Source organism: Varanus komodoensis, unplaced genomic scaffold, assembly GCF_004798865.1.
Source record: "Varanus komodoensis strain SLA01 unplaced genomic scaffold, ASM479886v1 scaffold55, whole genome shotgun sequence".
NCBI classification, from domain to species: domain Eukaryota; kingdom Metazoa; phylum Chordata; class Lepidosauria; order Squamata; family Varanidae; genus Varanus; species Varanus komodoensis.
Genome location: NW_025336157.1, coordinates 1,132,389 through 1,147,293, shown reverse-complemented (window position 1 = coordinate 1,147,293; position 14,905 = coordinate 1,132,389). Strand labels below are relative to the sequence as shown.

The 14,905-nt window shown below is 59.6% G+C and overlaps 1 protein-coding gene and 1 long non-coding RNA gene across 2 annotated transcripts in view; both read left to right on the top strand.

Moving 5' to 3' along the window:
* The first annotated feature begins 3,665 nt into the window (after positions 1–3,665).
* Positions 3,666–5,690, top strand: CD248 (CD248 molecule). The gene has a single exon (XM_044448363.1). The coding sequence runs from the start codon at positions 3,666–3,668 to the stop codon at positions 5,688–5,690; it is 2,025 nt and encodes a 674-aa protein (XP_044304298.1).
* A 110-nt stretch (positions 5,691–5,800) lies between these two features.
* Positions 5,801–14,905, top strand: part of LOC123032549 — a 35,406-nt gene continuing 26,301 nt past the window's right edge. The window contains exon 1 of the long non-coding RNA XR_006416496.1: positions 5,801–7,572. This is a non-coding gene — a long non-coding RNA (uncharacterized LOC123032549). The remainder of the gene's footprint in view (positions 7,573–14,905) is intronic.

Here is a 14,905-nt window from a genome sequence, read left to right as displayed (position 1 = left end):
TTAGAAGAACAACACACCCTCCTCGCTCTGCATCCCACCCCCTGGGCTGCAGGGGGCCCTGCTGTTCTTGACACAAAGTTGAAAAGCGTTTGCAAACATGCAAAGAAAAGCCAGATAAATCGTGTCAAGAACGAACAAAACCCGGGCGCTGCCCTTGGAGTGATCCAGGCCACCAAAAGCCCGGTCCGAATGAAAGGTTTTCCAAGTTTTTTCCCATTAGTGGAAACCCGTGTGATGTCACAGTGCAATGCTGGACTCGGATCTGAGGAGATCTGGGTTTGAACCTCCATTTCAATGCACTCCCAAGGAATGGAGTGACTTTTGGCCAGTCACAGATGTTCAGCCCGGCCTACCTCACAGGGTTGTTGTGAAGATAAAATGGAGAGAGATGAGTGAGCCACTATGGGTTACTTACCACAGGAAGGAAGGGTAGGATCTAAAAGTAGCAAGTGTTTTTTTAAATTAGAAAAGTGAGCAGGCTTACTTAGCATTAACTCAGAAAGCCATGATGCTGCTGACCCAGGGATGCCTAAGGCAGAGGAAGCAGTAATTTAATTTAATTTAATTTAATTACAATATTTATATCCTGTCCTTTACAAAACGTCCCGGGACAGTTTACAGACCATAAATAATCAAACAATAAATAGTGATAACAAAATACAACATAATAAGCATAACAAAGCATAGCTGAGCATATGATGTTAAAACCAAGTTAAAATGTTTAAATATTGGGCAATATTGACGTCAAAAAGAATATTATGTCTTAACAGGAGGCAAGCTGTACGTAAGTAAGGAGGGGCCCAATTTTAGCGTGCACCGGAGGAAACTTGGTAGCCAAAAGGCAGTGCAGAATCCCCTTGCTTTTCTCTGCAAAAGGCTGCAGACTAGGCCACCGGCGTCTCTCGGAAGGCCTGCCAGAACTCCTGGAGGACTGCTGCTGCCAGCCCGTGCCGGCAGTACTGGCCATGATGGGGTGAGGGTGCTCTCCCATCAGCAGCCGTGCAACTTTTTTGACCCAGGCGGTCCGTGATAGGACTGGCTGGCACCAGACAACATTTTGCGCCAGCAGTGGCTTCTGGACCATCCCGAGGGAACCCGGCCTTCAGCCCAGTGCACCAGCCTTGCCTTCTGGATTCGCTGGGGCAGGCAAGATAATCTCCTTTGTGAACGTGTTTTTTCTTAGAACCTCCAGGTTTTACCTCCGCAGCCGAAGGCAAATGGGGTTCAGGGGCCAGAAGAGGTAGCTTGCTGCTTCCAGAAGACGTACCCGCTCCTCCTGAACCAAGTGCCCTGCCACTGTTCTGGACTACAGCTCCCAGTATCTTCAGCTGTGCTGGCTGCAGTTGATGGGCACCGGAGTCCCAAGGATCATCGGGGCAACCCACACAGTAACAGCTCTCTACGTCTGAGATCAGGAATCAGAGGTTAGAACGAAGGGGCCTATGAAGCCACGGCCTCCAACGCCCCTGCGCGGGGGTCTGGCGCTGAACTCTGACACTAATCGAGACCGAAGAGCTGCAGCTGGAGGCCAGTGCCCCTCGAAATCCTGCTCCACGTCCACCGGGAGACCCCGACCAGCCTGTGCGGGAGGACGAGATGCAGCCACATTCACTCCCGGACCGGGTCCAGGGCGTGGGGCTTCCACGATGACGGCACGAGCAAAGGCATTTTAATCAGGCTGCTCCGAGAGGCCCGTGGATGGATAAGGTAACGAGGCACGGTTGGGGCACAGGCATGACCCCACCCAGAGAGAGCCACTGAAATGAACTGGGGGGGAGTGGGGGGGACCCTCCCCATCGCACCAGCACAGCTGGGGCCGGCCAGGAGAGGTCTGTGTGGCTTCTCTAAATAACCGGCAGGGCCAAGCCCTACACAATGGTTGCAGGAGGCCGGGGGGGGGGGGGGGGGGCCCATTGCCAGCACCGCCCAGGCCTCTGCGTTTCGCTGGCAGGCGGCAGCACTCGCAGTAATTGCTTCAAGCCTCGTTCCTGCTTGCCCGCCCCCCCCCCATCGCCCAGGTCACCCCTCTTTCCCACGCAAAAGGAATTCCATCTATTTCCTCCATGCATCGAAGAGGGACCCACAGTTCCCTTTTCCACGTCTGCACCCCCGGCCTCCCACACCCTGCTTTGCCAGCGTGCCGTTCAGAGCTGGGCAGGCAGGAGAAACACCATAAGTGTGTGTGTGCGCGCGCGTGTGGTTGCGTGTAGGCACACCCAGTGCTTTTGTGATAGATTTCGAGTGCAGGCATTGATCGTAGCTATAAACTGGGAAAAAATTAAGAATGTAGACAGTTGCGGTGCTCCAGACCAACCAACCCGTTCCAGCAGATGCCTTATCAGCCAGGAGAGGCAGATAGGTTTTCATGGCTCGTCCACGGCCCCCAAATTCCTTGGAACAAGATATGGGAAGGTAGGTTCACACGCAACATGCCAAGCTTCACTGTGGCTGAACGTCCCCCATGTCCAGCAGACTTATGGGCACAGGAGGGGGGGATCGCCTCTCCCCTTGGACTTCCTGTGGGAACAGTGAGGGGAGCAGGTGCCCCCCAGGGCCAAAGCGTCCCATCGGCGGCTGTCATCCCGGCTCCTGCCAGCGCTTGTGAGCAATCCCAGTGTGCAGGGGGGAGCCGGGAACAGCCGTGCAAGGTGCTGCTTCCGCCCCTGGGGACGGTTCCCGGGTCGGCCCCTTGGCGGGAGCAAGTGCCCTTCTCCAGTCACAGCAAGGCAGCAGGATGGGGACTGAGCATCGTTGAAGGTCAGGGCTGCAGGTGCCACTCGGCCTTCCCTGCGCCCCTAAGCCACTTCTCCCCGAGGCGGGCAAAATGCCTCTCCATCCCATGGACGGATGCGGCCCTGGCAGCTTCCTGAAGCCGCTGCAAAGCATGGCAGGTGGTCAGCATGGCTTTCTTAGGGGTGGCCCCAGAAGTTCTGGACAACCACCCCTGCCTTCCTGCCCATGGGCTGGAGCTGCAGGAGGCCTGGCGGGGCCCAGGGTGCGAAGGCCGGGCTGCTACGCACAGCTCGGCCTTCCAAGGCTTCGCTCAGAGTCCTTCTGCCAGCATGTCCCATTAGCCTCAGCGCTGGACTCCACCACCCCTGCTCCTGCCCAACTCTCCCCAGTTCTGCAGAGAGAGAGAGAGAGAGAGAGACGCTGGGGAGGGGAGGGGCATGGCGCGGCGGGCGTGGCCACAAGCAAAGGGGCGGGGCACAAATAGCGCCTGTTTCCACTTATTTCAGCGGGTGGCCAAGCTTTAAAGGAGAAGAAAGCTTTCCTGCTTTTGGACCCAGAACGCTGGCCAGCCCCCACGCGCTCTGGGCGCCCGTGGCGCCCGGGGGACCCCTCGAGGGTCACATCTGGCACCCTCGGAGCAGAGCGAGGGCGTGTGGAGGGCCAGGCCCGCCGGGGCTCAATCCGCGCGGCAGCCGAGGAGTCGAAGGGCTGCTGGGCCGGGGTCTTGCGCGTCTGCTCCCGCTGCTCGCGCGCTCGCTCGCTGCCCTTCCCCTCGGGCTCCTCCTCGGCCCGCGCCCCGCGGACACACACCCCTCTCCCGTGGCAGGGGCTCAGCTCGCAGCCCTAGAAGGGAAGGGAGGCGTGGATCGGAGCAGGAGGAGGAGGGGACCGCGGCGCGCTCCTCCCCGCCCCAATCCATCCCACCCGGCTGGATGGGAAAGGGGACGGGAACGGGGGCCGCCGGCGGCTGTCAGAGCGCTGGACGTGAGCGGCGCAGTCGGGAAGAGGGAGGCGACGGCGGAGGCACCATGCGGCGGCTGCTGCCGGCGCTGCTGCTCCTGGCCTGGCCCCTGCCGGGGGGCTCGCAGGACCCCCAAGCCGTCTGCGCGCCCGACGGCTGCTTCGTCGCCTATCTCCAGCGGCGCACCTTCCTGGAGGCCTGGCACGGCTGCCGCGAGCTGGGGGGCAACCTGGCCACGCTCAAGCACGCCGAGGACGCGGCCCAGGTGGCGCAGCTGTTCCGGAGCGACGCCGCCGCCGCCAGCGAGCAGGCGCCGCGCCTCTTCTGGATCGGGCTGCACCGGCAGCCGCGCCAGTGCTTCCCGGCGCGCCCGCTGCGCGGCTTCACGTGGACCACGGGCGAGCAGGACACGGCCTACACCAACTGGGCGCGCGCGGCCGGCGCCGGCGGGGGCCCGGGCAGCGCCGGGTGCGCGGCGCCGCGCTGCGTGGTGCTGGACGCGCGCGACCTGCAGTGGCTGGACGGCGCGTGCACGGTGCCGGTGGACGGCTACCTGTGCCGCTTCGCCTTCCGCGGCATGTGCCCCGCGCTGGCGGACGAGCCGGGCGCCGCCGCCGTCAGCTACAGCACGCCCTTCGGCGCGGCGGGCGGCGCGCTGCGCTACGTCCCCTTCGGCTCGGTGGCGGCCGTGGCGTGCGGCGGCGCCGGGCCGGCCGTGTCGCTGCTGTGCCTGCGCGCCGAGGACGGCGCGGCCGCCTGGTCCAGGCAGGGCCCGCTGTGCGCCGAGGAGGCGGCGCGGCACAGCTGGTGCGAGGGCGACAACGGCGGCTGCCAGCAGCTGTGCCTGGACGAGGGCTCGGGCTACGCGTGCGAGTGCCACGCCGGCTACTTCCTGCTGCCCGACGGGCACTCGTGCTCGGCCGACGACGCCTGCCGCGGGCGGCCCTGCCAGTTCGGCTGCGCGGCGCACGAGGGCGGCTACCGGTGCCAGTGCCCCGCGGGCTTCGAGCTGGGCGCCGACGGGCACCGCTGCCTGGACGTGGACGAGTGCGCGCGGGAGGCGCCCTGCGAGCAGCAGTGCGAGAACACCGAGGGCTCCTTCGTGTGCCGCTGCCGCCTGGGCTTCAGCCCCTCGGACGAGGACGACGCGGGCCAGTGCGTGGACACGGACGAGTGCCGCATCGCGGGCGTGTGCCAGCAGATGTGCGTCAACTACGTGGGCGGCTTCGAGTGCTACTGCACCGAGGGCTACGAGCTGGAGCCCGACAGCATCAGCTGCCGCCCCGTCGCGCGCCCGCCCCCGCCCGCCACCCCCGGCGGCGCCCCGGACCCGGCCGCGGACCCCGGGCGGCTGACGGAGCACCGCGGACACAGCCTGGTCGCCTGGGACCGCCTCTCGCCGGCGCGGACGGCCCCGGAGCTCCTGCCGCCCTCCGCCCCGCCCACGGGCCCCCGCGGGACCCCCGAGCAGCTGGCCCGCAGCACGGCCGCCCCGGAGGCGAGCTCCCTCCCGCCGGAGGCCCTGAGCACGGCCTCGGACCCTCCCGCGGACCCCAGCCCTGCCCCACGGCTCTCCACCGAGCCCCCGAGCACCCCGGGCGGGAGAGAGGCCGGAGCGCCCCGGACCCCCTCTGCTCCCACCGCCGGCCCCCCGCCGCCCCCGACGGATTCCTCGGGCGGGGAGCAGGGCGCGGTGGTGGGGGGCGTCCGGGCGCTGCTCCCCACTCCGGCCCCCCCCAGCCTGGCCCCGGAGGAGGCGCTGGGGCGGCAGCGCAGGGACGACCGGTGGCTCCCGCTGGCCTTGGTGGTGCCGCTGTGCGTCCTCCTGGTGATCCTGCTGGCGCTGGGCATCGCCTGCTGTGCCCGCTGGGCGGCCCAGGCCAAGACGCGGAGCGTGACCCAGTGCTACCGGTGGGTGATCAGCTCGGCGGGCAAAGGCGCGCCCCCGCCCTCCCCCCGGCCCCGGCAGCCGGCCACGTGCCGGACCAGCGTCTGAGCCGCGGGGTGGCCCCACGCCTCAGGGCCCGGACGGCTGGCGGGGACGCGTGGGCCGCACGGACTTCTCCCCACGGTGGGGACCCCCCCGCACCGCACCGCACCGGGACGCTCTGCTGGGCGCCACGATCTGGCCGGGACGCAACGCTCCTCATCTCCTGCCAGGACAGAGACCTCATTTGGCTTTTGCAGGGGAACCTCCCCGCCCCCATCGCTGGGTGGGATGCACGGAACCCGGGCCAGGGCTGGGAAGGAGTCCAGATGGTCACCGGGACAAAGGGACCCTTTGCGGTGCTACAGCACAGAGCTCCTCCCTCTCTCGCGAGCCAGGGCAAGGCCCTGGGTGCAGCCGGGGCTTCTGGTGCTGCAAATTTCAGACTCTGTCGTTTCTTCAGTTCATGTGATCCGTGCTCTCCAAGGCCTCAGCCTGGGGTCCCTCCAGTCCCACCTGCAGACATCAGGGATCGAACTTGGACCTCTTTGCATGCAAAGTGGGGCTCCGCTGCTGAGATGTGGCCCTTTGGTCCCCTAAAATGAAGCCAAGATTCTAGTCCTCAGTGTTCTTAAGAAAAGGCTGATTGAATTAGGAATGCAGGAAGCTGCCAGGCCCTTCATCCAGCCGTTCTGTGCCCCCCAGGCTGGTTAGCATGTCGGAGGCAGAGGGGTCTTCTCTGCTAACCCTCGAGATGTCAAGATTTGAATCCGGGCCTTGCTGCTGGCACTGTGCACACAGTCGTGGGAGCCCTCGAGCGGCGCACAGCCTCCGCGCGCACAGGCATCGGCTGGCAGAGGGCAGCTCAGAAGCAAGCATCTGGAAGGCCGGGCCACCAAGCGCATCCCAACAGCCCCCCAGCCTGGTCCAGCTGTCCGAGGGGCTGGCGGGAGGAGGCCCTTTGGAGCAGCACATCTGGGGCAGCCTCCGCACAGCTGCTCTCCTCTGCACCACGACCCAGGACAAGACTTGACGCCCTTCTTTCTGGCTGGGCCCTTTCTGGAGCGGCGCGGCGAGGACGAGGCCCCGGCTGGGATGGGGCCTGCTCCGTGCGGGTGCCGCGTCCGTGCCCCTTCCGCAGGCAAGGACGATGCCCTGGGGGCAGCCCTCCGAGGAGACTGCAGCCAATGTGGGCATGTGACTTGGGTGACTCGTGCGTCCAAGGGAGTGGACTCCCCCCCCCCGCGCGCCTCTCCCCTCGTTGGGGAGCGTCTCTGCTTTTGCAAAGAGGTGGGAAGATGGGGAGATGTGGAAGGCGAGGCTGAGGTCATTGCTCATGTGCTTTCCTTTATGGGGACACTTATCTCCTGTTGTGTGTGCGTTTGTGTGGGTGCTTTTCCCTGTGGCTCAATAAAATGGACGGGTGCCTCCATCTGCAGAAGAATTTCCCACACATGATAGCGGGTGAAGAGAAGCGGACGGGAAGGGCTGGACTCCATATTTAGGGGTAAAGACGTTTGCATTGTGTGCCTGACAATCATCTAATCCGTGTTATCTGACCTGGATTAAGAGGGGAGAAACTACTGGAGGGAAGGGTTGGGGGTATCTGATTAGCTGAGGGAAGGGGAGAGACTGAACTTCTGGATTCCCAGGGCCTGATACCAGCCATTCCAGGTATTAATGAGGACTAGCAGGCTGAAGAATAAAGTGGAGGAGTGTGAAGGAAATTTGCCCATGCCTAGAGGTGGTCTTTCTATTGTTTTGCATGTTCCAGAGCTGATGGAACCAGACTAAAGTCTCAGAATGCTGAAAATATGCATGCAGAGTGTCCGAATCTCTGAAAATGGCCTGCAGGAATCTCTGAAAAAAAGATGAATTACCGAGAGGAGCTCTGCACCTGGTTCAGAGTCCTCAGTTCTGTTCCCTCCTCTGGATGCTTTTCGATTAAGCGGTAAGGACAGGTGTGACGGGCTGGGCTGTGGGGCAGGACTCCCTGTTTCATGTTGGGAGGAAGAGGAGCTTTGGAATGTATTCCTTCAAATCCCCTTGAGCCCTAACGCATCGTGGAGGGAGCTTGGGAGCCAGTGAAAGAGTGTGGGCATTTAGGGGATGGGGTTGGGTGGAGTTGCTTGGAAAATGCCCCCGGAGACAAATACTGCTGGGGAAATGTTTGCATCTCTCAGGCAGCCCCTAGAATTTCGAGATAATTAAAGATTAACAGTTCTAAAGAAATTAGAATGAAATCCCCCCCCCCCACCTTGGAACCTTGCCCTGCAGTGCCATCTTTAGCCCCAGCTGCAGATAAAGGGGCTTTTGGGGGCCGTAACCTTCCAATTACCAGCATCAGCTCTCAGCTCTCCTTTCTCCAGGCTGCCAAGTGGGTGTTTAGGAACTGAATAATCATGGAACTGCATTCCATGACAGAGTTTATACTATGCTACATTTACAGGAAAGGGGTGTTAGCTTGCTCTAAACTTGGTGCTTTGCATATCTCGTGTCCACGGGAAGTCCTCTGGAAATCAGTTTTTGCAGGGTTCGGCTTGTTTGAAATGCTGGAGCTAAAACCTGCAGAGAAATTGTACATTTTGTACTAAGAAATTAGCTCTCTTCTAATCCCAGACCTCACCTGCATTCGGACAACACAATAAGCTTGACTGTGGGTTGTCACTGAAATGTGAGTTCATTGTGTTGTCCGAACCCAGCTGAGATGATAGATGATAGATGGTAAGCAACCCATGGTACACAACCTAACAACAAACCAAAGGTTCTCTTCCGGTGGTTGTTATAGTGTGTGTGTTGGTGAACAGCAAACCATGGTTTGTCGAGCGCTCGGGTTCAGGCCAAAAGAAAACCCACATTTCAAGAACAACCCACACTGAACCCTTGCGTGTGAGTTATGCTGTCTAAACTCAGCCGCACTAACAAACCATGGCTTGTTAACCACGGACAACCCATGAAGAGAACCTGCTGTTTGTTGCTGGGCTGCACATTTCGGCTGCTCTTCTCAGCTGGGTTACAGACATGCGGGAGGTTTTTGTGTGCCCCACCGTGTAGCCCAGGACTAAAACCAGGCCACGGAAACAAGGGGTGCTGGGGACCAGGGTGGGAGCAGTCTTGTGGGGAAAGGTGACTGCAGTGAGCTAACGACATGCAAGGCCAGCCCCCCCACCCTTTTAATATTCCCTTTCTTTGGGCCTGCGTGACTCAGTCCAAACATCTCTGGCTGGAGTTCCCATTTCATGGGTGTGGTGACTGCACGGGCTGGGGAGGGGGAGGCGGTGGGGCACCCCGGCAAAATCCAAAAAGTTAACCCTTTGCAGCCCTAGAAGGAGAACGTCCCCGTGAAGCGGGGACCCCGTTGCTGGCCCTTCATGAAACCGGGGTGCAGAGTATCACCCGAACATCCAGCTTGCAAGAACTGGCAAGGGGGCCAGGCGCTGCTTTCCCAGCCTCTCCAGTCAACCCCTGTGCTTTTTTCTCTCTCGGAAGTTGAAATATTTTTTTAAAGAAACCTGAGTTGTGGTTGGAGGTTAAGAGTCTGCGTTTCTGGGCTGTTCTCCTCTGCATTTACCCCCGTCCCCCTTCTGAACCCCCTCTTCTCTGGAAGATTCAGGACTGGTGCTAAGGCAGGCAGAGGAAGATAAGGGGAGAGTGGGGCATTTCTCTCCCCGGGGGAACGGGGGTGGAGGGGGAGCAGGGGGCACCGGGCAGGAATCTGCTGACGCTGCGCATGGCCCACCAGGGGTTAATCGCAGGCTCTGGAATTTGCGGTCTTCCTGGCGACGTTTAATGAGGAACAGATGGGGCGGCCTGTGCCGGGCCCCCTCCCCACACAGTCCCGGTGCCCCCAGCAGATCAGCCTGCAGACTCAACGCCAAGAGGGTCCACCTCGGGTTGCTTTCCCTGCTCTCCAGCAGCTGTGTGCCAGGCAGAAATGCCACAGGGAGAGAGCCCTCCACTGCTGCTGCAGCTGCTGACTCGGGGTGCGGGCTCCCAAGGCTGGTCTTCTTGGGGTCCCGGAAGGTCCTTAGGGATTTCCTAGATTTTTTTCCCCAGGCGTCTTCCCCCAGGTTTTGCGCGGTTCTGAAAGGAGGAAATCCATGAAGGGTTTCTCAGCTGGCGCGAAGGGGTTTCAGACCAAAGGGCTGGTATTTGGGGCCATGCCTCCCTGTCTTTGGCCCTGCCCGTCTCCCCCTCAGCCCCACCCACTGGAGGGTATGGCCCCAAGGTAGAGCTTGGACCTGGGGCTGGCAGTGGTCCTGCACCCTGTGTTGTAGGCTTAGCTAGTCAGAATGACCCACTTTTCAGGAAAACGGGTCCTTTCCCATCGTTGACCTCCCATCCTTTCTAACTGGAGGCACAGCAGTGGCAGTACAAGTTGAATCTGGGAATGTCTGTATCCAAGCACTTCCTCTAGCACTGAACTAAAGACAGCGTAAGATTCTAGTCCTCGTGGCTCAAAATCAAGGCCTAATTTAAATAAGAATATGGGCCCTCCGCCCCTCCAGCTCAAGATTCTCCTCACTATCTGGCAGAGTTTCAGTCCCCGAAAAGACTTTCCTTCCTTGGAAGTCACGGGCCACAACCTTCTCACTAGATATGGTGTTTTTATTTAAATGCTAGCCATGAATTCGATAGGCGCCTCTAGCCATGTAAAGAGTGCATATGAAGATGGTATGCAGATTGCTGTCCTGTTCTGTCCTGCCTTTTGGAGATGGTGATGGGACACCAGGGGGACTGGAAACGTTCTGGGTTTTTGCAGCTGCAACTAACCCCCCCCAACACACACACACACACACACACACACACACACACACACAAATGGAGACACAATTGAGACCGGGGGTGTCCCTCCGCTCTGCCCCAATTTGGGGGAGCTGATTCCTGCATGGAGAGTGCCGGCCCCCTGCCCCCTCCCCTTTTTCCTGAAACTGGAGAACGCATTAAAAGCCGCTCGGCGTTCCTGGCGTGGTGCGCCATCCGGCCCACACACAGGCAGCGCGATCCAGGAAGCTGGGAGGGTGGGCCAGGCCTGGGAACCAGGACACCCAGGTTTCCTTATCAGGGCCTAGCCAGCAGCGGGAAGGCCTAGTGGTTGGAGGAACATGTGTCAGACATGGCGTCACTAGGTTTCCTCCCCAAATTGAGGATGAGGATGATGATGAGGAGGAGGAGGAGGAGGAGGAGAAAAGAGAGTTGAAGGACAGGAGTCAGCAAATGGTGCCCCTGTGGCCGTTTGAGCACAATTTCCTATCGATTCTGCTACTATTAGCAGCCTGTCTTGCTGTTGCACTGAGGGAGATGAGAGAGAAATGACGGGGAAGTGGGGCCCTGCTGAAAGACTCTAATTTTTTCCTCTACCCTCCCCATTCCTTTTTCCTCATGTGCCGTGTCTTTGTAGATTTCAAACCCACAAGCCTGGACTAACTGATTCTTTTGTAAGAATTGGTTGCCGGGCGGGAGGGGATTGGGGGCTGAAGAGCAGCATAGAAATGCGTCAGATAAATAAAATGAACAAAATTGCCCATTGGCTGAGCTTGCCGGGGTTCGGGGAATTGTAGGCCTGAACAGCTGGAAAGATGCAAGCCGTCCACCCCTGGTGCCATGCTTTGCAGAACTGCCAACCCATTCCTCCTCCTGGCAGGCTTTTAGGATTCCACGATGGCAGAACTTCAACAGGTGTGGTTTACCTCCGCTGTGCAAGGTTGCCCACTGACCCACCATCGTCCAGCTGCTGTGCCTGGAAGAGCATCCGGCTTTCAGAAGCCAGCCCGTGGCAGGAGCTCAGGGGGCTGCTAAAGGCAGACGGAGAGGGGCCTGCGCGCCCGGGCGGTGGCGAGGCCTAGCGGTTAGAGCATCGCGCGGCCAGGGAGGTTCCAGCCTGGGCTGGCCCCCCGGGTCTCTCCCTCTCCAGCCGGGGTGGAGGCAGCTGCAGGCCACCCTGGCTGGCCTGGCCGCCCTCTCTGGCCCAGGGCCGGGGCGAGGTCGGGAGCAAGAAGCCGCTTTCTGCTGCGGGCGGACGGACGGACGTGCTGTTGTTGTTACGGAGCGGGTGGGATGAGGTCTGGGGAGCTCAGCCCGAGACACAGCTGGCCTGGTTTGTGTCTGGTCTCTCTCCCAGCGCTGCCTCGCCCCCCCTTTCAGTGCAAGCCTCATCAGCCCTCCATTCCGCGGAGCTCAGGCCGTTGGGGAACAGGCGGAGGTTGTGGGCAGACGCAGAAAACGTGGCAAAGAGCTTCCAGCATTGCATGGTATATCCTCACTTTTGGCCTCTTGCAAGAAACTGCAGGTGACTCCCATGGAGCTGCCGGCTCCCCTTCATTTTATCCTCACAACAACCCTGTGGGGTAGGACAGGCTGAGAGCAGCGAGCAGCTGAAGAGCAGCCCGTGAGCATGGCATGCTGGGGATTTGAACCCGGGTCTCATTTTAGAATGAGACTCTAATTACTGTGCCTCGCGGCCGTCAGGGTCTCTGGGGTGCTGTTGGACGGCCAGAAGCAGAATGCCCTCCTTGAAGAGCTACAAAACTGCTGCAGGACAGGCATGCGTCCAACAGGGGCAGCTGTGCACGCCCCTTCTGGGCTGGGGCTGTACCAGCTGCATCCTGCCAGCCTTACCAAGGACCGGGGGGCTGTGCCCAAAAGCCCGGGGAAGGGGATGGGGATGGGGACGCGGGGAGGGAATCCTGCCGCTTAACGGTTAAACAGAAAAGCGACCCGGGTCTATTTGGCAACTTGAGGGGGGTCCAAGAAGGGAGGACGCAAGGCGGCTGGGCCAGTTCTCTCTCTGGCGGTCTCCGTGGGCAGTGGCACGGGGGGGCTTATCTCTCCCCTGCTCAGAGCAGAGGAGGGGGTGGTCTTGGCGGCGGGAGTCCAGGACTCCTGGGTCCTTTCCAGCCTTGGTCCTGTGGAAATCATTTCCCCCCAGCCAGCAGGAGATGAGCAACCTGGGCTGGGCACGGACACGGCGTTCTCTCCCCCCTCATTTCTCCCTGGGGGCAGCAGCCGCTTCCCGGCAAAGGGCCAAGGCTTTCTCCTAATGGGAGGCCACAAGGCAATTTCAGACCCACATCCCACCCGCAGCTGCCCCCCCGCCTCCGTCCCGAACCGGCCCCGAAGGGTCCACTGCACAAATTATACAGACCCGAAGAACGGCTACCGTTCCTTCCTTTTATTTCTTACAGAGTTCAGGGGCTCAAGGAAGCCCATTCAACCTCACTCAACCAGCCATTTGAGAAGGCCATGCCCCCCCTTGAGGGCTTCAGACGTCTTTCGACACAAGCAGGCAGAAATCCAACAGGTGTTGCTCCCCCCGTATGTGGAGTTTCGAGGGAGGGGAGAACTTGGCTTGCTGATTTCTGCCAGTTGTGCAGCTTGATAGGAAGGGGTTGGAAAGAGGGCAACCCACGCACGGCCCGGGGAATTCTTACTCCAGTGGTGTCTAAAACCAGAGTTGAAACCTCCCGTCGCTCCGAAGCAGAATCCCAGAGTGGGCTCCGTCTCCTGCCCCACTGTACAGATGTTCCCAGCTCTGCATCTCCCCCCATATTTTGGGTCTCGCATGAAATTTCTGCCAGTGACTTCCGCAAACTTAGGTTGGCTTTCTCCCAAGGTGTCCAGCCCAGAGAAAGCTCCAGCCTTTCAAACATTAGCAATGCCCCCAGGGGTGTGGTCCTGACACATCATCCCCAGCCATGGGCTTCATGGAGCCAAAAGCTGGAAATTTCTTGTGGGGTGGGAGCGGGGAGAAGGAGACAAACCAGCAATTAAGGCTAATGTGAGGCTGGAGGAACCAGCTCTGCCCCACCCCAGATGAGCGGGTTCTCACAACCTGAGACGCTCCTGCTTTGGGCAAGCATCCTTGGATTGCTCTGTTCAGCCTCACCAACAATTCACGGTTTGTGAAGGACAGACAGCCTTGAAAGGGAGCCATGGTTTGTCGCTGGGGTGTGAGCTGTGGGTTGTTTGTGGTCGTATAAGTTCACACTAATTGGTAGCGGATGGGTTTTGTCTACAAAACATTCTAGGGTTTTTATCCGTGTCTGATCCTCTCTGCAGCCAGTCCAAGACTCAGTGGAATTGTTGTCGGCTGTGCCAGCCAATGGTCTAAGCTTGTGTAGGATAGTTTCCTATGTTTTTATAGAAATCAGCCCCTTTTTCAGAACCATGAGGACTAGAAACTTCTTTCCTCTCAAGAGGACTGTACCATCCAGGCAGCATTTCCACAAATCACTTCCCGGCATGTCCAGTTAGGGCTGGGCAAAACCAACCTCCCCTCTGCCAGAAGCTGGAGGCCAAGTCATCAGGATTTTAATCTGAGCAAGGCCAAGGAGTTTTATTGGTGTGAAACTGAACTATTCCATTTGCACGAAGCGAAACAGGGTTTAATCTGGGTGAGATGATGCCGGGATGCATTGCGTGGTGGTCGGCAAGATTTAGGCTGAGTGAGGCTAAATTGTGTGAGTCTCCGGTTGAGAAGTAACCGAAACTGATCCTGGGCAAATGATTCGGAGGAGAAATAGTGGATGGAGCAGGATTCACGGCACACAAAACTGGGTCGGGCTTAGTCTGCGTGGGCGGGGGGGCAGGATGTCTCCTGACTGAGGTTAAGCGGGGCTTAAATTGCATGAGTTTAAGTTCTCCCCCAGCCGCCAACTTCTGTGGCCTCAGAAAGGGCCCAGGACGTGCTTGGAAGAGGTGATCCCCAGCGATATTTAATCCCAGCCTGCTTCTGGGCTGCGGAAAGGAATCGCTGGCAGCTGTTGAGGGATGCACAAGAAGCAGAAACAAACAAACAAACCCCCAGCGCCAGCGTGGCGCACGGCCCAGGCAGGCCTGGATGCGTCGAACTCTGGCCCGGCTCCCAATCTGGTTGCGCTTAGAATGCATCCCTTGCGACGATCGGGACGTGAGCCCGGCAGGACGCGCTCGCCCCGGTGCTTTCCACGTGCCCATAATAAGCATCCCTTCATCCGGACCCAACACCGTATTTCTCTTTTTCCCTGCTTACACCATTCACACGACCCAGTGTGTGACACACACCCAGAAACTTGAGCGAAGCCTAGGCGTCATGATGCCAGCTCTGAACGGGTGGGGGAAAGGGAGGTTTTTTTCTTTTGGGTTCATTTCTCAGACTTTCGCAACTGGGGCAGAACCTCACATGGGTGTGACATACAGTTGGAACTGGGGTGCGTGATCTCATCCATCCCTGGAGCAGATACGGAGGAGAAGCAAGCACGAAAGTCGGGGCGGCGCTGAAGACGTGATGTGGGAGCACCATGGCC

What these genes read in the sequence shown, in the direction of transcription:
- CD248 (XM_044448363.1), top strand. Translation starts at nt 3,666, where the DNA reads ATGGGAAAGGGGACGGGAACGGGGGCCGCCGGCGGCTGTCAGAGCGCT.